Source organism: Gobio gobio (genome assembly GCF_949357685.1).
Source record: "Gobio gobio genome assembly, chromosome: 20".
In the NCBI taxonomy this organism is placed as follows: domain Eukaryota; kingdom Metazoa; phylum Chordata; class Actinopteri; order Cypriniformes; family Gobionidae; genus Gobio; species Gobio gobio.
Window position 1 is genome coordinate 16405309 of NC_137113.1, and position 24244 is coordinate 16429552.

The 24244-nt window shown below is 38.0% G+C and overlaps 1 protein-coding gene across 1 annotated transcript in view; it reads right to left on the bottom strand.

Annotated features, from left to right (window-relative positions):
- Positions 1 to 24244, bottom strand: part of ankfn1a (ankyrin repeat and fibronectin type III domain containing 1a) — a gene marked incomplete at both ends in the record, with an annotated part of 44669 nt that continues 20425 nt past the window's right edge. The window contains 10 exons of the mRNA XM_079845562.1: positions 1 to 764; positions 2503 to 2716; positions 9574 to 9740; positions 10432 to 10600; positions 11800 to 11944; positions 13733 to 13899; positions 14016 to 14231; positions 14750 to 14866; positions 15698 to 15830; positions 16869 to 16968. Of these exons, the coding sequence (XP_079701688.1) occupies positions 1 to 764; positions 2503 to 2716; positions 9574 to 9740; positions 10432 to 10600; positions 11800 to 11944; positions 13733 to 13899; positions 14016 to 14231; positions 14750 to 14866; positions 15698 to 15830; positions 16869 to 16968 (2192 nt within the window). The remainder of the gene's footprint in view (positions 765 to 2502; positions 2717 to 9573; positions 9741 to 10431; positions 10601 to 11799; positions 11945 to 13732; positions 13900 to 14015; positions 14232 to 14749; positions 14867 to 15697; positions 15831 to 16868; positions 16969 to 24244) is intronic.

Here is a 24244-nt window from a genome sequence, read left to right on the forward strand (position 1 = left end):
CTAAAGAGTGCTGCTGAGGACCTCCGACACTTGTTCATTAGTTAGCTCATCCGAATCCACGTCATGAGCTTCTGCTGTAGTGCCGTACCCCGATCCGGTCTCTCCGGTGGTCGCTACTCTTGATCCCTTCTCCTCCTCCTCATCCCAATGTGGGGCATCTCTGCAGGGTGACGTCTTGCTGCAAGACTCCACAAAGATCCTTCGGACGTTGGGCTTAGACTCCCTGTAGGTCGCCCTGTACTCATCCAAACTGTAGGAGGTAGTGGGAGAGTGCGGTAGAGAGAGCGGCGTCTCCAGCGGCAAGTCGCTATCGCTCTGTTTGGTGTAGATGCCTTCGGATAGCGAGGGAGTGTGACTCTCACTCTGTATACGCAGCCAGCGGTGCGGCCCGCCAAAATAACTCCTCTGGGGATGGCTTTTGGACAGCAGCTTACGTTTCGTTGGTGCATCGGCCAGGAACTTGCGGGATGGCTTGTCTGTGGCTCTCACAGAATAAGAGGACAGCGACAGGTCCTCCATGTCCTTGGTGCACGAGTCGGTCTCCAGGATGGACTTTGAGCACGCGCTGTACTTGAGATCGTGCATCTGAAGCACATCGGGTGCACTACCGCTGAGGACGTGCACGGCCTGATGGGACAGATCTTGGGCCGAGGAGTAAACTAAGTCCAGGTCACGAGGGCTAAGAGCGTCACTGGAGTCATAGTCACTGTCTGTGGGGAGAAAGACCTCCGAGCAGCCCTCTTCATCTGAACCCGGTTGGGACTCTGCAAAAAAAAAAAAAAAAACGTGGGTTGATAATAAGTAACAATAAGAAGTAATTCCAGAAAATCCATTTTAATAATAAAATTATCATTTTAAAAGGATAGTTCTGCTGAAAATCTGTCTAAAATATGATTGGATGAACCACTTTCAAAGCTCTTTTTTAAATAGTCAATATATAGTCAATATAGACATTCAAAAGTCTGGGGTTGATGAGATTTTTGTAATGTTTTTTGAAAAAAGTCTCTTGTGCTACCAAGGCTGCATTTATTTGATTAAAATACAGTAAAAATAGTCATATTGAAAAACAATATTTCAATTTAAAATAACAGTTTTCTAATTTAATATATTTTAAAATGTAATGGAATTACATATCATAATTTATTTTGTGTCATCTGTTCACCAATCACAGCGCGTCAGAGCTGAATTGTACATATTGCTCCTATTTAGTGTCTAAAATATGATTGGATAAACCACTTTCAAAGCTCTTTTTTAAATAGTCAATATATAGTCAATATAGACATTCAAAAGTCTGGGGTTGATGAGATTTTTGTAATGTTTTTTGAAAAAAATCTATTGTGCTACCAAGGCTGCATTTATTTGATTAAAATACAGTAAAAATAGTCATATTGAAAAACAATATTTCAATTTAAAATAACAGTTTTCTAATTTAATATATTTTAAAATGTAATTCAGGAAAACTGAATTTTCTGCAGCCATTACTTCAGTGTGACATGATGCTAATTTTGTGCTCAAGAAACTTTTAAAACGATCAATTCCTTAAAAGAAACTTACCCCAAACTCTTGAAAGCTACTGCAAATGTTATATAGATACAATTACTGTAAGCATTATACAACGTAACCATTTTCGTCAAATTTAATAAAAGTTACTAAAGTGATATCTATGGTTTAAAGTGAAGAAATATACATAGGCTCTTTCTGAAAAATCAACAAAAACAGTTTTAATTTAATGTAGCAGGTTGTTGAGTATAAATCCCATACACATAATGCAATAATTATAAATCCTGAGAAATGTGGCATATAAAAGTTAGAAAATAAAAGTAAAAACACCCAACAGAAAGGCAATATGCATCTTTATTGCACACATTTGACCACACAAGTAATAATATTTGAATTGACTTAATAACATCTGTTTCTACTTGTACAAGCTTCTTAATACATTCAAACTAAATGTAAGGCGTATTTTATCAGTATTGCATGGTTTTTATTTTGTCACGCACTGAGAGACTGGCAAGACTGAGAATCATTCAATCATCTATTATGACCGAGGTCTGTGAATTATCATAATTTGCCAATCTTTAGTTTGTTTTTAAACAGACTGAAATCTAAAGGACCTCAAATTTCCAACAATCGCAGGGTGCCAGTTACTCAAGTGCCTGAGTGCTTGTAAACTGCAATTTCATCTATTTCTTGATAATTGATCTCCTTTTGTCAAATTTCGATGGAACAATTTTAGAAACACTTCATCCTTTAGTGCCACCCTGCAATGCCCTACAAAATAAATGGCATCTAAAAGCTTTAATATTCAAAAGGTGCATTAGAATAAACTGATTTATTTCCTGGAAAAACTTTCTTTTGTGTTCAAAAGGCTAACAACAAAATGCCACATTCTCAGTACTTAAATGTGCAAAATCATTGCAAATACAATACATATAATACATCAAACACGACACTTATTTTTTATACCTGGATGAATGGCAGCTATTGAAAAATAGCATTTACCAATTGTGGGCTTTCGTCTCCTCATTTCTGGAGAGGGCGAGGGAGTGGGCACGTATTCCGTATTAGAGGACATGGAGTCATTCTTCTGGACAGGAGGCTCCGTGCTGACATCTACAAGCCAGGTGATAGGCACCCAACCGAGAGGCTGTTTATAGCGGGCGTACTGCAGGGCATTGGTGATCCAGCGAACGTCTCGCCACATCTCGTCCAATTGCTTCAAACACACCAGGAAAAAACAAAAACAAAGACAGGTTGAGTGCGCTCTTATTTCATTGGCAATGCTGCAAATAAGGTTAGCTTGAAAACTAAAGGGTGATTCGATAAAAATGCAAATCGCAGCTTTCAGTGTGAGAAATGCGGTATTTCCCCCACACAAACGTCGCAGGAACTTTCCCCACAAACATCACAAAGCTTTTCAAACCATTAAAGCGCATCACACAAAAGCTTCAAAAGGAGGCCACAGAAAACTGGCTGTGAAGTCTGAAGGGGCATGACCGTGACTAATATCATAATTTATTTTGTGTCATCTGTTCACCAATCACAGCGCGTCAGAGCTGAATTGTACATATTGCTCCTATTTAGTGTGCAGAAGCGAAATGAGAGGTAAAATGTGTTTTCAATCAGAGCTGTTAACCTCCGTGCAGTGAATCTTCACAACTACCACTTTCATATTTTCCATCCTTGAGACGTACTATAGCAATTGTATTTACAAGGAGCTTATTTCAAATTGGAAGGAAAAAGGCTGAACAAAAATGCAGCAGGGTAGACGAAAAAAAATGCAATCTGAGCTCTTTCTAGCAAATGCCATGAGAGATCCAGCTTATGGGAATGAGCCTTGACACCACAGGATGACTCCTTTGGAAAATATGCCGGGCTTCTAACGACAAAGAGGGGACTCCAGTATGACAAGGGCAATAATATGGGTTTCGAAATAGACTACTTTAACTAATAAATGTTTGGCTGATGCTTCTGGCTGGGAAATATTGCATCAAATTAGGGGAAAAATAAGAATAAATAAGCAATGTGGCTTACATCACACCCAGTGCTCTATTACACCGGCTCTCAATCCAAAAACGAATCGCTGGCCTGTTCTGATAGGGTCGTCAAAAGCAGGGGAAAAGAACGTTACATGGAAATAATAAAAGGCAACTGACCATATAATCATGCATATTTAAGATATCAAAATGAATAGGCCTGGCCATTAATAGGGATGAGAAAACGATTCCCATTTTTATATGCGTCAAATGCTGTGCAATCAAACTCAACAGTATTTTAAGGCAAAATAATTGGCGAAAAATATTACAATATTAGATTAGGCTGCTTGACAGCCCTTCATCCTGGTAAAGTATTAACAAAACAACTCGAACCACATTAAATACAGGTTTAGTTTCAAGGAGAAATAATATTATTTGTTTTGTGTATTGAGTTACTGGATGTGAAGAGCACGAAAACATAAAAATTCAATGGATGTTTTGAAACTAACAGTCAATTTTCCTTCTCTGTCTGACAAGATTACAATTTGGCAAACATTTCATTTCAAGGGCATTTTTTTGTTCACTTGATAAACAACTTTGATACCCTGTTGGTTCACAGACAGTAATATATAAAGATAACGATAAAGATAGCGATAAAGATATATAAAAGTATATCTCAATATTAAAGAATAGCAGAGTTCACTCCACAGCTTTAGCGATAATAATGGCATGGAGAAATTATATTGTTGGAATCGCTTTCAGACCGATTTTAACCAGCTGATGAACGATAAAAACAGTGACAGCCAATCAGAATCCATCCTGCTGTAACAAGCTTGAGCATTTAAAACAGCAGACAAGCACACGCTTGGAATAAACAGAACAATATCTTCCACAGGTGTGGACACTAATTGAATTATCTTTATAATTTACTTTATAGTAATCCTTCTTTGCGTGATTTGGATCTTTAGACCTTAGTTCAATTAGGACATTTAAAGGATTAGTTCACTTCAAAATGACTTTTCCTGATAATTTACTCACCCCCAACTCATCCAAGATGTTCATGTCTGTCTTTCTTCAGTCGAAAGGAAATTACGTTTTTTGAGGAAAACATTCCAGGATTTTATTTTATTCCATATCATGCACATAGACTGTAAAAAAATATGGACATAGTGTCCGTGACGTCACCCATAGGATTCTGAAGAGCAGTTTTGAAGTGTAAAGTAGGGACGAGCTGGCCGTTGCCATCTTGGCAGCGCGTCATCGCGCGTCACTCCCGTATAAAGGCCACTTTATACTTCTGCGTCGAGTATGCCGTAGCTACGCCATAGGCTGTGTGATGCATGCGTACCCTACGACGTACCCCGACGCGCACCTCTCCAAAAAATGTAACAACGCGTCAATTTTAAAGCGGACCGCAATCGCTGTGATTGGTCTGCCAGAACCCCTCCCTCAGGTCAATAAATAAATAAATAATAAAATCTGCGATAGGAGTGTGTGTGTGTGTGTGTGTCCAGAAATGGGATGATAGTTTTATATCTGCTATATAACACAATATTTTGTAGTGCAGAGATTCTTTATGTTAGTGAATAAATACATAGATCCGCTGTGTATAGTTTATTTATTTTCTCAGTAAAACCAAAGATGTTAATCAGTGATTGTATATCAAGAACAGGGACACATTAGGGTGCTCAACAAGCTGCTTCTTCTTCGGCTTTTGCCGTGATACTGTGGGTTACCATCAACAGCCCGTGGACACTGCTAACTAGCGGTCTGCATGTGGAATTGCACATTGACGCGGACAACAACGCAGAAGTATAAATGAAAACCAATGCGTAACTTGCGCCGTAGAGGATACGGCGTAAGTCCGACGCAGAAGTATAAATCAGCTTTAACTGACAATGAGCAAAGAGGCGGGATGTGGGTGGAGCTGAGGTGACGCGATGACTAACAGACAGCAGATAAAGGCTATCCACCTGTCACTCAAAGTGGTCACGCCCTTAATTATGCAGAACTTTAAGGCTTTATATAATGCAAATTAATGAGTTACAAAAAAAATCACCCCTCTCACAGTTGTCATGAAGGGCAAAATTAGCCGTATAGACCAAAACCACAATTTGAACCAGGCTGTAAACATGTTTTTTCTGCTGTAAAGTTTGGCATTTTATCATGCGGCTCAATGAGATTCTGCTCCCTTCTGGAGCCTGTCTCTAGCGGCCAGTCGAGGAATTGTAGTTTAAGTCACTTCCGTATTGGCTTCAAGAGAAACTGCGGGAGGTTGCCGCTTGATAATGCATTTCAAAGGCAACCAATGGGTTGAAGGTCCAAATCAATGCAGTGTCAAAGGGCTTCAGATCCCAGCCGAGGAATAGGGTCTTATCTACTGAAACAATCGGTTATTTAAAAAAATAAATCAACATTTATATAAATTTTAACCTCAAATGTGAGACTTCGGTGTTGTTCTTCTGCACGGCGTATGACCTCATCACGTCGGAAAGGTCACGGCCGTGCGTGGAAGTACCGACCCAGTGCCGAAAAACTCCATCTCATGTTCTCCTCCAACTTTAAAATTGTCCAACATCGTTGTTTTACCTTTTTTAGTAAAGGGCGTTTGATGTAGTCTTAGCACGTTCGTTTTAACACTGTGTCGGTACTTCCACGTACATCACGGCTGTGACCTTTCCGACGTGATGACGTCATATGCAATGAAGAAGAACAACACAGAAGTCGCGCATTTGAGGTTAAAAAGTATACAAATGTTTTTTGAAAATGACCGATGGTTTCTTTTCCTCAGCTGGGATCGTGCAGAGTCCAATGCAGCCCTTTGAAACGGCATTTTCATCTGGACCTTCAACCCGTTGGTTGCAATTGAAAACAATTATGCGAAGAAAAAACCTGGAACATTTTCCTAAAAAAAACTGAATTTCTTTGACTGAAGAAAGAAAGACATGAACATCTTGGATGAGATGGGGGTGAGTAAAATATCAGGAAATTTTCATTTTGAAGTGAACTAATCCTTTAAGTAGCTTTTATAAATATGCCTTAATAAAGAAATATTACTGGTGTGCATCTCGAGAAACAAAACAATGGCACTGACATTAGTGTTAGTGCAAGTTGCTTTCAGTTAAAACAGGTCAAACATGCATTTTAGTCTGGGACTGTCAGTGAAACCGTGTGTTAATGTCCACTGCAAAATCTGGGTCCTGAACTAAAACCAAAACTTCTACAGCCAAAAAGGTGCATCACACAAAAAATCTCTGTGAGTATTATCAGATCAACTTAAACTAGAAGCTTAGTTTACTCGCATCAAAGCAGCAAACTTGTAAATCTGCCGACTTAAAGACAAAAACTTGAGACTACTCAGTAAATTTGAGCGTCATGCAAGCTCCATCTCATTGACACATCTCGCCACATGCATCTGAAACGCGTGTTTCGCGGTCTGTCCGTTAGCTCTTTGACAGGACCTCACAGCGATATAAACCTGCCCTCTCGCACGAAAGCGAAGCGCAAAGCACTTTCCAGAGCCATGCCACTTTGACAGACGTGGCCCTTTCTCGTTCGCCGCCTTCTGGAACATAAAGGTTTTCACGCTAATTGATGCCACATTGCTCAGCCGCACACACAGTCATGCAGTCACACTCATTGATCGGTATTATTTTTTCCCCTCGTCGCTCTTAGGCGCTGTGTAATCTGTGGTCAGTGTGCCGCTTTTTTCCAGCGCCTCTTGGACCTGACATCACACAAACACTTGTGGTTTTGTGGTCAATCTCAATTAATAGTCCAGACCGGGGTGGCGGAGAGGGATTATTTCAGACCGGCACACTTAACACACGCCTCCCTTTCAAGTCGAATTGTGAGAGAGTCTGCTGAGCTGTTATTGAAATTTCGACACAAGAAAAACAACTTGTTTTACAGTTTATACGTCTAGTAGTTATGCTTTATGACATCAATAAACTATCCTAATTGGATTATTAGTTTAAATTGTTTTTGTAGTTTGATGTTTTCAACACTCCCAAGCAGCTGGGAATAAACATGATTCTCAGGACTGAAACATGCATGACGTATTGCTAAAAGTTGTAATTGAAACAACACGAATGTGGTTAATAAAAAGGAATGAAGCAGTAAAGCATCATTTCAGGTAGCGTACAAACTCTAAATAGCACTATCCTAAACACCTGTTGCTATATGCTGCAAAATTGCTCTGGCCCATTAAGTCATTGCTCTGCAAAAGGCAGAATCTGAATCCCTGAAATGATTACATACAACACCATTCAAAAGTTGGGGTTCAGTAAAATTCTTACAAATATATTAAGCAGCACAGCTGTTTTTAACATTGATAATAATAGGAAATGATACTTGAGCATCAAATCAGCATATTAGAATTATTTCTGAAGGATCATGTGACACTGAAGACTGGAGTAATGAAGGTGCAAAATGCCTGAAGTGCAACAAACGATTTAAACTGGGAGGAAATGGATTTGTTGTGGTGGATGTGCAAATGGAGATTCACAAGGGAGATTCACATGCAAATTATTTCTGTACTAACATTACAGTATCAAACTGTACTACACGCAAAATAATACAGATATTATAAAATAGCTATTTGAGATACAGCTTATGAAAAGCTTAAAGTGAAGAAATTAGCAAATGCTACATGGTAGTAGCTTGAACAAGTATATACTTAAACTCACCCCCAAAATATTGCTGTATTAAAAGAATTTACTCATGGTGGCAAAACATTTTTTTATTATATTTATGAGCCCAGGCCTTTATAAAGTACATATATATATATATATATATATATATTTTTTTTTTTAAGAAACCGTAAAAGAAGTTTGTTTGAAAATTGTTTTGCTCCATCAATATTTAATATAATACTGAATAATGTTATGTAAAAAAATATATAATTCATGAAGTTATCTTTTTATATATACAGTGAGTAAAATAAGTATTTGAACACCCTGCTATTTTGCAAGTTCTCCCATTTAGAAATCATGGAGGGGTCTGAAATTGTCATCGTAGGTGCATGTCCACTGTGAGAGACATAATCTAAAAAAAAAAAATCCAGAAATCACAATGTATGACTTTTTTTTTTACTATTTATTTGTATGATATAGCTGCAAATAAGTATTTGAACACATGTCTATCAGCTAGAATTCTGACCCTCAAAGACCTGTTAGTCTGCCTTTAAAATGTCCACCTCCACTTCATTTATTATCCTAAATTAGATGCACCTGTTTGAGGTTTTTAGCTGCATAAAGACACCTGTCCACCCCATACAATCAGTAAGAATAGTAAGAATCCAACTACTAACATGGCCAAGACCAAAGAGCTGTCCAAAGACACTATAGACAAAATTGTACACCTCCACAAGGCTGGAAAGGGCTACGGGGAAATTGCCAAGCAGCTTGGTGAAAAAAGGTCCACTGTTGGAGCAATCATTAGAAAATGGAAGAAGCTAAACATGACTGTATATATATATATACTTTGGGAGGGACAAGCAAGGAAAAAAAACCTAAAAGAGCAAATATATACTTCTATGTCAGCCAAAAAGAAACTGCTATATCAAAATAATTTTCAGATGGTGATAAATATTTTTTTTATACTTTATTATTTTATTTTTGTGTTATTATATATAGTCTAGGGCTTTATATAGTACTTTATAAATTTGATAAAAAATAAACTTTCAAAACTGTGTTGTTCCATCAATATTAAATACAATACTGAATAATATTGCTTAATATATATTATAAACCAGAACAAGTATTTACTTAAACGTCAGACAAAGATTCCACTATATAAAAAACATTTGCGTAAGGTGACCAATTATTTTATTTTTGTTTAATTATAATTATACGTCTAAGCCTTTAAACAGTACTTTATCATTTTTTGTAATAAAAAAAACAACAACAAAAAAATGAAAGAAAGAAAGGAAACGTTTACAAAAAATGTGGCTCCAATATTCAATATAATACTTAATTATATTATGTAAAAATATATTATGTCTTACAAAGAGAAATCTTCATCATATTCATATACTTTTATAATCAAAATCACATTATCCTTCACACAGGGACATTTTAGCCCCACTGCCCCATACCTGAATGTAGTCCAATATGTGCTGCTGTCTCTGTTTGGCTGTGGACACCTCTGAGTCAGTGATGGCCTCTCTAAAAGCCTGCTGGGTAATTAGAGCGTCCAGGTCCAGCACCGATGACAGCCGGCAATAAAGACTGATAAATTTCTCCTTATATGAGCAGAAGTGAACTGCACAGGGAGACAAAATAAAAATAAGAGCACTATAGTTAGTAATTGACACTGTCTTATAAGGGGGCAACCGTAGTGAGATGTTATTGCATTTCTGAAATTGACTTCACTGGGTGGTGTGCTGTATGAAATCGAGACCCTAGGAAGGTTATCATTAATGTCCCAAAAAAACACTGACGAATCTTTTTAAAAGACGTTTTTGTAATGGAAATCTGTGGGTGGTTTACAAGTGTATGGTGTTTGGGCTGAAACTACCTCAGTATAACGTTTAAAAAGTTGTTTGAAACTCTCCCCACAACAGCAGCTGAATAAGCTACTAAGTGTTCTAACTGGCACCACTGCTAAGCATACAAGCACACGATTTGCCTTCTCGTCTGAAAACAAACCCTGCTATTTGAATGAAAATGATCCGCCATTCTTTAAAACACATTTTATTGGATTACAATATTGATTACTTGTTTAACCTTTCCTTATTTTACACAGTCTGGGCTCAGCGAGGGGGGTGGGTGTCTGTTTGGCTAGCCGTGGTGCGCACCGCCACCCCGCTGGTGTCTGCATGTGTGTGTGTGTCTGCTTGATTTACTAGAGGTCCTAAGGGAGTGTGACTGGGGGCAGAGGGGGGAGGAATCTGTGGATTTTTATAAGGCCAACTGAGCTAATATTGTAGGGGTTGAAACAGAAGCCAGTGTACCGAGCTCAAACATTTGAAGAGGGAGGTTGAGGAACCCCGAGTGTGGTGTGTAGGGGTTGGTCTGTCCCGGGGCAGAGCAAACGTCGTCTGAGGCAGGCAGCAGCAGAAGAAAGGACACATTGTGACCCAGCTCCAGCACCTCGTGTGTGTAGAGACGGAAGTGCTTGGCCTGTGTGGGACACACAGACACGCGCACAGATTTTAACCCACGGGGTTCGGAGGGTAACAATGTTATACATGTTTATATATATAAGCCATATATATATATAAAAAACAGTAAAGTAATAAATGCAAAAAATAAAGTTATTCTGACAAATATTGGGAATATCTATCTATCTATCTATCTATCTATCTATCTATCTATCTATCTATCTATAACGATCCATCCATCCATCCATCCATCCATCCATCCATCCATCCATCCATCCATCCATCCATCCATCCATCTATCTATCTATCTATCTATCTATCTATCTATCTATCTATCTATCTATCTATCTATCTATCTATCTATCTATCTATCTATCTATCTATCTATCTATCCATCCATCCATCCATCCATCCATCCATCCATCCATCCATCCATCCATCCATCCATCCATCAATAAAAGCTGCTATAGATCTCAAAGTTTTCAAACTACCCAAGGTTTATATAAGCGTTAAATTGAAATCTCTCCTTTCAAACAGCCAACGTTTTCAAATTAATTTAACCAAATAACTGTTTAAGCTATTTTAATCTTTTTAAAATGAAAGTATATTAAAGGCACAAAATGTAATTTTCGAAACAATTATTCAAAACAAAGGCATAGCTTGATGAATCATGGGAGTTGTAGTACTGACTCTTCACCTCTACAGCCGGTGGAAATTAATACAAAGGGACTCAGGCAGAAATCATATTCATGGATGAGCTAATGTGTAATGAGGCCGCTGGAGCAAATTGCTAATGAGAGACAAGCGCGGCGCACGGCTCGAGAGGAGTTGAGCTTTTATTATAACTAATAATTTAATATATGACTAATTGTGTTGAGCTATAACAATAATTAGTTTTCTGTCAATGAATGTATCCAAAACAGTTGCATATTAAAGCGTCTTTGGTGTTTTCATGATTTCTACAAAATCGAGGGAAATGTGGGTATGATGTCACTGATAAGCGACGCATGGACAGGGTCCGTGTCCTGGTTAAAATTGCTTGGATTTAAACATTCTTGGAAACATTTGGGATAATGTAAGTACACAAGTCAACAACATATATAACATTGTTCTAGTGGTTTTTGGATATTTTAATCCAAAAATCTTACATATTGTGCCTTTACCAAACTTTACTTTGTTTAATTAGTTATCACAGAATTGTCCTGTAGACTGCAGTACCTGGTGGAGATGTAGATTGATATGGTGCAGCAGACTCTTAATGGCCGCCTGGAGCTCAGAGAAGAGGAGGCAGTCTGTAGCCTGATCTGCTCTTTCCATCTCCACAGGGCCAGACGACAGTGACTGCAGCCATTCCCACTCATCCCTGGGTGGGAAGAGACAGCATTCAGTTAACATACACACAGCTCTTCTGTTTCCAGAAGTGCCGTCGACAGAGTGGTTTCCAAAGGCTAGTGGGATGGCATGTTAGGTCGAATATTGAAAGTAAGGTTTGGTGAGATGCTTCTGACCAACCACTACAAATCTTTTAATCTGAACATTCTACACTAAGAAAATCTAAGATGTTAAATGTCTCATAATAATAGGAAAGTGACAACACTTATGTATTTTTAAATGATTGTAGAGAGAATTTAAAATGATCATCTTGGAAAATAGAGAAAACTAGATTTTTACAATGAGGTCAAATTCATTTAACTTTCTCTAAATTTCACAAAAACTGTTTTAAGCATCAGTTTATGGTACGCGGGTAAGATGACGGGGCAAAATAGAACATTTTGGTCTTAGTCTCAAGGACACCCTCAAGGCTAGTGTCTAGGGGGTATAATGGTGGAAAAAAATAGAATTTCTTTGCTCCAGAGGTTTTCCTCGAGCCGTGAGTGGGCATCATCCTGTGTGAACCTCCCACTGACTTCCACAGTCCGGCCCCGTAGTAAATTTAGTTTTACTACCACACAGAGCTGCAGGATAATACTCTCCCTGTCTCTAGCTACCTACCAAGGTCAACACCATGACCCGAGATGAAAATAAATAAATAGCTCCTTTACCGAACAAAAACAAATAGCAGTTTTGTTTTGACTGTAAAAAATGGTGGTGTCAAGAAACTATGTAAGCCTGTGGTGAGGGGGAGCCCGTCACGGAGTTCAGGCATATTTCAATCTTCTCAGGTACACTCATTCTGGAGAGCTCGTATTTGCTTCACCAGTGAGAAATATTTGCTTGTTTCTGTGATATAAAAAGTTAAAAACTGCATGTCCATATCAACATTCATTAGATTGCATGAGAGACTTTCATATTGGGTCAAGATGTACATATATTCGCTGGTATTTTGGTAAAATCGATAAATTAATTTAAAAGAAAGGAAAAAATCATTATAAGCTTTTATTATAGGCTTTGAATACATGCTTTAATTATGCCGTCTCTGCTTTCAAGACCTAGGGTCTTTTTTTTCCAATATTTTTGAGATAAAAAAAAAGATTTAATACGATTTTAAGTAGAAAAAAGGCTCCAGAGAACTGCAAAAAATTATGCTAAGACATTCACATTCATTTACTATATTAGTATAATATTCAGAATATTAAATTTTCCCCAAAGCAGGAGCAATAAACTTTCTCATTTGTTGTGTTGCATATCATGCAGAGACTTTCTTTTTTTTCTTTTTGCATTTTTCCACTAAACAACCCAGGTCATTTTCCCAAAACTTTGTGCGAGTAGCTCATGACAACTTTTGGCGGTTTACTCAATTTTAATATCTCAATGCTAGTGTGAACAAAACATTTTTAAATAAAAAACATTTATATATCAGTCTGCATATGTGATTGACATCGGTTATGCTCATCTTTGGTAGCTCCTTTGAAGGTATCTTGAGTAAAACAGCTCTATATTTAAAGACTTGAACCGGAAGTGATGGAACCTGTTTTACAGAATACGGAAGTTTGTTGCGCATAACCCCTATGACAACAACAACATCAGCAATGTACACGCACTCCCAATGAGTACACTAAATTTGAACAAACCCCCCAAAAAACATGACATTCAGTTTAATCTGGTCCATGACCAAAAATGAGTTTGACACCTCTGATTTACAGAGAAAAAAACTATAAGAAAATAGTTGTAAGTGTAAGTCAATAACATGTTGAGAACACTCTAAGCTAACCTTGACACATTCCAGTTGTCTCGTATCTTGGTGTGACAGAGCATGTTGGGCATACGTTGAGGAACCAGAACTTTGATCTGATCCACAGAGCTGCTCAGCTTTAGGTAACCCAGATAAAGTCCAGAGGACAGCCGGTGCTGACTCCGTCTCTGATAGGCCAGAATGTCCTATAATCAAAATAACATTTTAAATTAGATTTTTTTTTTCCTGAAGAAGAAAAAATCAATGGTGCATGATTTGAGGTATCTTTGATGTCTGTAGGGCAAGACAGAGCTTTGTTCACCTGCATGGTTATGAGGAGGATGTCCAGGGCATATGGTTCCTCAGGAGTAGACAGAGACTTCCTCTGACTCTGCAGTTTGGATACCTGCATCCACTTCCCATTGAAAAAGGAATAGAAGCTGTCCATCTCTCTTACTGTAACAAGCAGCACATTCCCATGACGATCTTTAATGGGCTCATAGTGGACTCGGCCCAAGTTGTGAGTACCCAGAAGATTCTGTTTGGAGAAGGATAGAGGAATAGACAAGATGTGAAAAGGACGTTTGTTCTCTTATTTAACCCTCTTATTTAGAAGAATTCTTATTTAACCCTCTGATGCTATACATGGTGTCCACTACAAAAAACGTTTATTTTTAATTATTTAGGGTGTGATGTTACATTGAAACCACCATGGAGTGTGTCTACCTGTATGTCTGCCCTCTTTATATGTCATTATGCTTTTGATTTATGACAATAAAAATATAAAGAATAAGAATGCACCACTAAGAATGCACCACTAGAACGATGTGTAATTCTCTCAAAATTGGAGGAAAAAAAACAAATTTTTCGAACAAATAAAGGTTACGTAGAGCACATTGGCCAGAATAATTATTATGCAATATAAAATATGCTCAAATGCAAACACAGACACACACTCTGCTCAGAATCCCTCATAAGGGATTATCCCACTCAATTTCAATTTCAATCCCATTATAGTAATAAATTGTTAGCAAGGCTCATCACGGGCTGGCAAACCTGCAGTTGGCCCGCGGCCGCCAGCATCTTCTGTCTGGACTGCAGAGTGGAAGAGGAAGAGGTGGAGACTGCCAAGCTCTGTCTCAGCCACCGGACGTCCTCCCACATACAAGACAGCTGCAAAATAAACACACGCACACTTGTGAAGTTGGAGGAAGCAATTTACTTAATTCCTTGACATCATTCAAAGTCTGTGCATCAATGCCAGAGTGCTTTGTTTTCAGTGATGAAACAATCCCTACTGGGCTAGTTATAGGTGTCTCAGTTGACTACTTATTTTACCATGCAGAACAAAAAGCGCAACACTCCAGAATAAGGTGCTTAAACCAGAAAAGTCTCTTACAGAAGAGACCACGAGAGTCCATCTATGTGCCTGCCTGTTTATGTGACTGTTTAACCTTCAAACTATTTTAAACTCCGAGACAAGGTTTATCAAGCCAACAATCAAAATGTGCCTTGACAAACTTTCATTTTCTAGCGGCATATTAGGAGACAAGTTGTAAAATAAACATTTGGATGTGGACATGAGCGCTTAAAATGCTGCGAGGCTCGTTCCATGAGTATAACTTTACCTCCAATCTCACCATAAAATCTAGAAGTATTTGGCCATCAAACAAAGAGCTATATTCTGCTAAGACCGTCTCTGCTTCTTGCATCACACCACTTTAGCCTTGTAATGATGGGCTAATTACAAACGCGCGGTCTAACGTCAAAAGTGTGGTGACTGTTCACTTTGACAGAATATATTTAGGACGCTAAGCTGACCACAGGCTGCATTTGGAAGAAACCAACAAAAATATTGACGCTTGTCAAAGAGATGTGTTACAAAAACAGAGAAAATGTATGTTTCAGTTCAGCATTAATAAAACGCACGTTACTTTAGTGCAGTATCTCCGTGCTGACCTCTCCGCTGCTTAATGTCGCGGTTGACTGTATGTTTTTACATACCTTGGTGAACCACAGAAAGTCCTGCATGAGGGAGCTGCTGTATGAATCGTCCACCTCCACTATGGGGATCTGATCCTCATTAGTCACTAGCAGACTGTCCTTATGGTAAAATACTGATGCTATATAAACTCCCCTGGAAGAAAAAAAAAAACATCCAAGAGAACCTATTCAGAACAAGACGAATTCAGAATATTCAGCTATAATGTGAATTCAATAATTCCTGGCACTTTCCAAAAATAGAGTATACAATTTTTTTTTCTATTTCAGCAAATAGTCAGTGATTCTTAACATCAGTGAGATTCTTGACGTTTAGATAATATTGATCGTCTACCTTGTCGAGGGTAAACAAAATATATATTTATATTTTACATGTATTCATTTAGCACAGGGGTTTTCAAACTTTATAATGCCTAGGACCGCCAAATATGATGAACCTTTAATGAGGGACCCCCTTCCTATGTAAGCAGCTTAAGTACTGTTAAGAATACTGCCTTACAACCCCAGTGAGCAAGATAAAGGGGACTATAGTGAGAACAACTCACTAGAAAGATACAAAGCAAACAATTCTGGAAAGTACGGCAAGAAAGGAGAGAAACATTTAGAAACAAAACATGTTCGGTAGACTTTATCCATTTTTGCTTTGTCTTTTTATTCTCTAAAAATTTCTGGGGACCCCTTAGAACCTTCTGGAGGACCCCTGGGGGTCCCCGGACCCCAGTTTGACTGATTTAGCAGACACTATTATCCAAAGCCACATACAAATGAAATCAATATTATAGTACAATATTATCATTATATGTGTTTGCTTAAGTCACCAATTAAAAATGTTTTTGTTTTTTTTACCAGTTAATTTAATATCACAGTTAGTTATAAAAAATATATAATTATGCATTATAAACAGTTAATTAAACAATCAAAGGATTATTTTAAAATTATGACATTTTATTATTTTAATTGTTGGATTCAGTTGAGAAGACCTCTGAGGTGGAAAATGCCAAATTACACCATTTTAAGACTTAATTGATATGCGCAAAACTACTGTCATGCACATATCTAACATCACAACAATAACCATTTATGTCTCTAATGGTGTAATAAAACTAACGTGACACAAATGTGTAGCCTGTTTCTGGAAAGTGCCACCTATTTTCTTTCAATATTTTCATACCACCTTCTGAGACTCTTGACAAATTTAGTAGAGGAGTGAAAAAGGTGTTTCAGGCTCCGGGACACTGACTGTTTTCGACTTGGATTCTGCAACTTTGATGTGTCTGGAAGGGGAAAAAAAGGAGTCGAGATAAACAAACAGGTGAAAACAACCAAATACCCAGACTTGGTAGATAACCATGGGAGACTGAAGATAGTTTGAGAGAGCTACAATGGAAAAACCTGCTTATGTGCAAGTTACCCTATTGAAAGCTCTTGGATTCATTCTGGCTTAGTTGTTTAGCTCATACTCAATGAATCACTTGATTTGCTATGTAGTTTTGGTCTTCCTTTTGTAAATGTACATTTCAGAATTGCTTGAAAATACTCCAAGCCTTAGGGGTTTCAACAAGACACAAAAATATCAAACATTGTAAAGAGCCAATTGAAAAACATGTTGGAATAAACTTGGGGAACTTTGAAGACAGACAGCGTGTAAGAGCCTCAGGGGTGTAAGAGAGGGATTTGGGGAGTCAGGCCACCGACAAACATGTTATCTGGAACATTTTAGCTGCATATCTCCCGCTTCAAGCGCAGCCATATCAGCCCACATTTCAGCGATGCCAATCTTCAGACGTCCCTGTTTTCATGAAATTAAGCGTCACGTAATTGCCCCCCGTGTAAACAGCAGGGCAGACGGAACAATCCGTTTGGCTGAGAAGCTGTTTACAACGTGAAAGTGGCCGTCCAAGCGAGCGTGTCACCCTGAGAGCAATCACGCTAGCTCTAGTCTCTGTGTCTCCAGCGGAGGGGCATGAAAGGGAGGTAGTAAGGCAGACTTTCCGTTTGAAAATCACTATCAAAACCCTCAAGGAATAATGTGTCTTACAAGTCCCATAAGAAGATTAACCCCTGGCCCCTTTGACCCTACAGTGGCGACTGTTAACAGTACGTGATTAAATGCGCACACTGATTGTTTCCTGCTTGGCAAGATAGCTACATAACGTAACCTCACAACCGCAACGCGTCTTACTGGAATCTCAGGACAATTACGTCCCTACTGAAAAAGAGTCAAATTTGATTACATTCACTGGAATATCACCACCAGACTCTACAGTTTGGATGTCAACCACAATTTTTGTATCACAACAAGTTGGAGTGAGAACATAATTATCCACTTTGGAAACACATTAAATCCGTTTTAAAATTTTTTTAATGTGAAGTTCAGCGATAGTTTCCAGTCTCCGCAAATAGAGCCAGCGCTGCCGTCGCACGTGTTGATAAGTTGAGCGCAGAATTCGTATTTATTTCTCCCTCAGAAGGTTAACTGGCTTTGACAAGCAGATTATAAGACATGAGTGCATTGGCCTCCTGTGCCGCCAAACTGTCACACTAAATAAATAAAGAAATGCCTTTTCATTTATGAAAGAAAAAAAAAAACGGATCACCTTTGATTAATGACTTGGCAATCCATCTGACTACCGCACAGTGAGTGCAACCATGAAATGAAGTGAGTGAGAGTTGTAGAGGCGGCGAGCGCTGGTAGCATTCTTCATTTTCTAACTAATTTAGCGGGGGTCAACGGACCCTTTTCAACATACGAGAGCGAGCGGGATCATCCATAACATTCGTGGCCAGACTTTCCAGGCTCTCGCTGACAGAAAGCGCTTACATAGCCGCGACGGAGTGCGGAGGTTTGCGTGTGAGCGATCGCGTTGTGCGTCTGGGTGTTGCTGTGTCTCATGCAGGAACACTGGGAGCTGTGTGCACAACGCACACACACACCCCTCGGCTTGAGAGCAACCTCTCAGCTCCACATATACACATCATAAATTAAGATAACCTCTGCTTAAACGAGCTGCATTTTTTTTCGGAGCGGTTTTTATAGTAGTGTCATTGTACCGGTGCTGATTAATTTTGCAGATTTATTTTCGAACACCGTCGCCCCAAAAATAACCTGGATAAATACATTGCCCCTGCCAGCATGTGTGCTTATTGGGACATATAATGCACAGATACTGCAAAAAAAAAAAAAAAAAAAAAAAATCATAATCAGTATTTTTGTCTTGTTCTCCAGTAAATCAAAAGTGAACATTTCATGATATTTTACTCACCCCCATCTCATCCAAGATTTTCATGACTTTCTTTCTTCAGTCAAAAAGAAATTAAGTTTTTTGAGGAAAACATTCCAGGATTTTTCTCCACATCATAGACTTCCATGGAAACCAAAATGTTGAAAGTCCAAATCAATGCAGTTACAAAGGGCTTCGAAGGGCTTCAGAGGCTCTGCACGATCCCAGCCGAGGAATAGGGTCTTATCTAGCGAAAGATTCGGTCATTTAAAAAAAGAAAGAAAAAAAGTACAGTACTGTGCAAAAGTCTTAGGCACATTAGTATTTTCACCCCCAAAAATGGTTTTAAGACAGTTATATATATCTTTTGTAATAGTGTGTCAGTAGGTAATATCCGTTTACATTTTCAAACATTCATTTTGACATTAATTGTAATAATCCAGAGGTATGATCCACAAAGAGATCTGATCTCACCATCATCAAGTCCGTCTAGGATTACATGAAGAAACAGAAAAAACAGACTAAATCCAGAAGAACTGTGGCAACGTGTCCAAGACGCTTGAGGAAACCCGCCTGCAAAGCTACAGTACTGTGAAGAGTTTTAGACGCTTGTGTAAAAATGCTGTAAAGTCAGGAAGCTTTCAAAAATAATGTCATAAGTAGATTTTATGAAATATTTTTGATCAATTAACTTCTATTAACTAAATCAAATCAGTGTTTGGTGTGACCACCCTTTGCGTTTAAAACAGCTTTTGTTTTGGTTAACTTGCTCATAGTTTTTCAGGGAGCTTTGCAGGAGGGTTTCTTCAAGCATCTTGGAGATGTTGCCACAGTTCTTCTGGATTTTGTCTCAGTTTCTTCTGTTTCTTCATCAGACTCGATGATGGTGAGATCAGATCTCCGTGTGGATCATACCTCTGTTGTCAGACTCCTTCTGCATACAAAAATCTAAACGGAATGGATTATTACAATTAATGGCAAAATTAGTGTTTAAAAATGTAAACTGATATTGCCTACTGACACACTATTACAAAAGATATAAATAACTGTCTTAAAACCACTTTTGGGGGTGAAAATACTAAGGTGCCTAAGATTTTGCACAGTACTGTATATATTTTTTAACCTAAATTGCTCATCTTGCGCTGCTCTGCGACGTGCCATTGATTGCGCAATCACGTCGGAAAGGTCACGCTAGACGTAGGCGGAAGTACCGCCCCAAGCGAAAGTTTCAAGGACTAATACAAACACCCTTTACCAAAAAACACTCCATCTGATTACGCAATCCTTGGTATGTCGCAAAGCAGCGCAGGATGAGCAATTTAGGTTAAAAAGTATATTCACTTTATAAAATGGCCGATCGTTTTGCTACATAAGACCCTATTCCTCGTCTGGGATCACGCAGAGCCTCTGAAGCCCTTTGAAACTGCATTGATTTGGACCTTCAATATTTTGTTTGCCATGGAAGTCTATGATGTGTAGAAAAATCCTGGAATGTTTTCCTCAAAAAACGTAATTTCTTTTCAACTGAAGAAAGAAAGACATGAACATCTTGGATGAGATGGGGGTGAGTAAAATATCAGGAAATTTTCATTTCAAAGTGAACTAATCCTTTAAGAAATTAACTCTTTTTTTGCATAAAATGTCTGCCCCAGCTTGTGCATTAACTGTAGCTTAAATTTTAAACTTGGCATTGTTTAAACTTGTTGGCTCTTACAGTAAATTGTTACATTCCACATCTAAAGGTAGGCAGGCAAGGTAAACACTTTTTGTTATACTGGTTGAAACTCTCTTCACATCCGGGTAGCAATCAATAATAGAAGAGGTCTAAATATTAAAACATACACATTTATATACATACACGTTATTTGCATACCTCCGCGTTTTCATGAGGCTATTCAGAATTTTAGGCAGACAGTCAAAGAGCAGCTACCTTTTACAGTTCCTCCTAAACCAAAACTAGCTTATGCTGCGTTTACACCATGTTGTAATTACCGTCGAGATAGCAATCCGTGACATTCTACGGAGCTGTTCACGGTCTCTATAATATGCGTTTCAATGTCAAAACGATCAATGCCGAAATTAATCTGCAGCAGTCAGGTGGTACAAGTCAGCACTCAGTTGTTTACGTTCATTATTATAGTAATGTTATGTGCATTAAGGTAATTTAACGGCGTTTCTCGTGACGCTTTGAAGACTCTGGCTGTGAACGTGTTTTGGAGGGGGCGTGGCTTTGAAAAGCGCTCTGAAGGATTTCAAAGCTTCCTAGCTATTGCAGTAACACTTTATTTGAATGTGTTCTTGTTACATGTATTTACTATAGTAATAACTATAAATTATGCATAATTACATGCAACTAACCCTAAACCTACCCTAACCCTATAGTAAGTACATGTAGTTAATTAATATTACTCATTATTTAAATGTACAATTACACTGGAACAGGGACACATTAAAGGTGCACTGTGTGAATTTTAGCAGTATCTAGCAGTGAGGTGGCGAATTGCAACTGCCCACTGCTTAGCCCTTCCTTTCGAAGCACATAGAGAAGCTACGGTGGCCGATACAGGACAAAGATGTCGTCGTCTGAGACAGCAGAGAGTAGCTAGCACTCTAAAGAGCAGTTTGTCCGTTTAGGGTTACTGTAGAAACATTCACCGTAAGGGGACTTGTGGTGTAATTTTAAGGTAATACAAATATAACGGTTCATTATGTAAGGTCTTTATAAACCACTGAAAACATTAGGCATATAAACATTAAGCATATTATATTGCATTTCTGTCAATAGATCATCATAAATATTACACACTGCACCTTTAAAATAAAGTGAAAGTACTATTAGCTAGCCTCTCCAAAATTGCCTACCCTACCTTTAAATAAGTTTGTTTGAATAAAAGAGTGGGCAAAAGAAAAAATTCTGCATAAGATACAAAAGCATGTTTTCAGAAATAAGTTTATCTTTCTTATATATTAAAAATATAACAAGATTTATGCTTAAAACAAACTATTTGCCAGTGGTGTAAGAAAAATAAACAAGATTTTAACTATTCAAAATTCACTCTCTAAAAAAAGTCTAATTATCGCCATGCACCTAAAACTCATAGGATCAATCCCACTCTGCATGCATTTACATATCAAACATGGATGAGCTTAGAAGAGATTAATTGTGGAATTTGTGAACCGTTGGACATTATATAATAAATCCTAAAATACACTTGCAATGAATTTATTAATTCATAAATATAAAGATTTAAATAGTTTTAGGGATATTTAAAAAATACATATATATTGTGGAATATTTTTAAAGGAATGTTATTCTCATATTATCTTGCTGAAAAACAAGCCAAGCATTACGATTAAGAAAATGTCTTTTGCAATGCACACACTCACATATTTTCTCTAAATTCAAACAGACAGAGACAGATGAGTTATTTGTGCATAGTTTGTGTGCAGAAGTTCTTCTGTTTCTCCTGTTTTTCTGCTTTCCACATCAATAAAAACTCTCATACAGTGTTTTTCTAATACAATCAATTCCCCTGTATAAATTCATTTGCAACGCTGGCAGCCATCGCTCTGACATCATTAGTGTTGACTTCTAAACAGATGAGTGATGCTGTTTTTTTTTGCTAACCCCCCCCTCTTGCTTGTGGCCGACTGCATAGCTGCCTAATGAAGTTGCTGTTTGTGAGCAGCGCAATACTGTCAGCACCAGGAACAGCGTTCTTCTATACCTCAGCAGCCCCGGCCTCTGGGACAGAAAGTGGGCCTGAGGCCAAAGCAGACTGTCTACTCTTCGCGCTACGTCCAGCCTGTCTCGCTTTAAAGGTGTCTGGGCTTGAGCCCTGTGATTTACAGTGCTGCACTATACGGACGACATGTTTGACACATAGATTTTAAAATCTAAAATGGATAAATGTATTAAAACATTATTTATTTACACATACTCCACGCCTGCCTTGCTCCTCGTGTGAAGAGCGTAGGAGGGCGGGCGGCAGGAATGATGAGAGTGAGTATTCATACTGCTCTTGATGGCCATACTTGAGTCAAAACACTTTGACCATGCTTCATTTCGTCACTTTAATACAGAGTTAATCTACTGGAAGAAGTGCGGACTTAGAAGACGAGAGGATGATGGGAAGGAGGGATTTCAGGTGAGTGGGCAGATGGGTCGAAGGGAGAGAGAAATATACGATGAGAATAAGTGAGAGCATTATGAGAGACAGACATCGGAAAAAAAAAACAATAAAGACAGCAAATAAAAGAGCACAAGCAGAGCAAAAAACAGAGATCATGAGGATGAAGTCATCTGGTTCCATTGGAACATTCTGTTCTGATTCAGGGAATATACAGGCCACTTTATGGATATATACTGTATATTACATACTGTATATACACACACACACACACACACACACACACACAAACCAAATCAAAAATAATACACACATAACTTAAATCTAATTAATATTTCAATTTTGACATTTCGGAATGTTAATTATTAATTAATATTAAAGTTTGGGTTGTATACAAGGTCATGCAAGTAGAATGTTAATTCATGAAAAGTACCACGACGAAGGTTTGGCAAGCAGAGATATCATAGAAATGTTGATTAAATACACCTACGCTACTGTGGCAACTCACAACAGCATTTATATTGTTCTGAAAGCAGGAGGACCAGTGTAATATCAGGCATAATCATTATGTCACTTTAAAACAAATGGGGATATTGAGCATTCCGAGTGAATTTTTTTTAATCAATCCAAACTGAAAAATGTTTTTAAAAATACCGTACAAATGTTTGGGGTTAGAAATATTTCTCTAATGTTTTTAAAGAACACTCTAATGCTCACCAGAGTTGTATTTTATTTGTTAAAATTACAGTGAAACTAGTTATATTGTGAAATGTTATTACAATCTGATTAACTGTTTTCTATTTTAATATTAAAAAATGTAATGTATTATTGTAATGGCAAAGCTACATTTTCAGCAGTATTTTTTTCATTCTTCGGCTTCAGATGCTCCTTCAAAAACCATTCTGATATGGCGCTGATTTGGTGATAATGTTTAAAAAAACATTTGTGCTACTTAATATTTTTGTGGAAACGGTGATACATTTTTTTCAGGATTCTTTGATTCAAATATGTTTATGTGTGCATGACTAAGAGAGAGCTGTGTGTGTGTGCATGTGTGTGTGTGGTTCAGGTATACCCTATACTATGGGGACAAAATGTCCACAAAAAGATAGCAATATCCGAAATCCTTGTCCTTGTTTTTTTTTGGTCCCCATGAGGAAAACGGCTTATAAATCATTCAAGTGATTTTTTGGAAAATC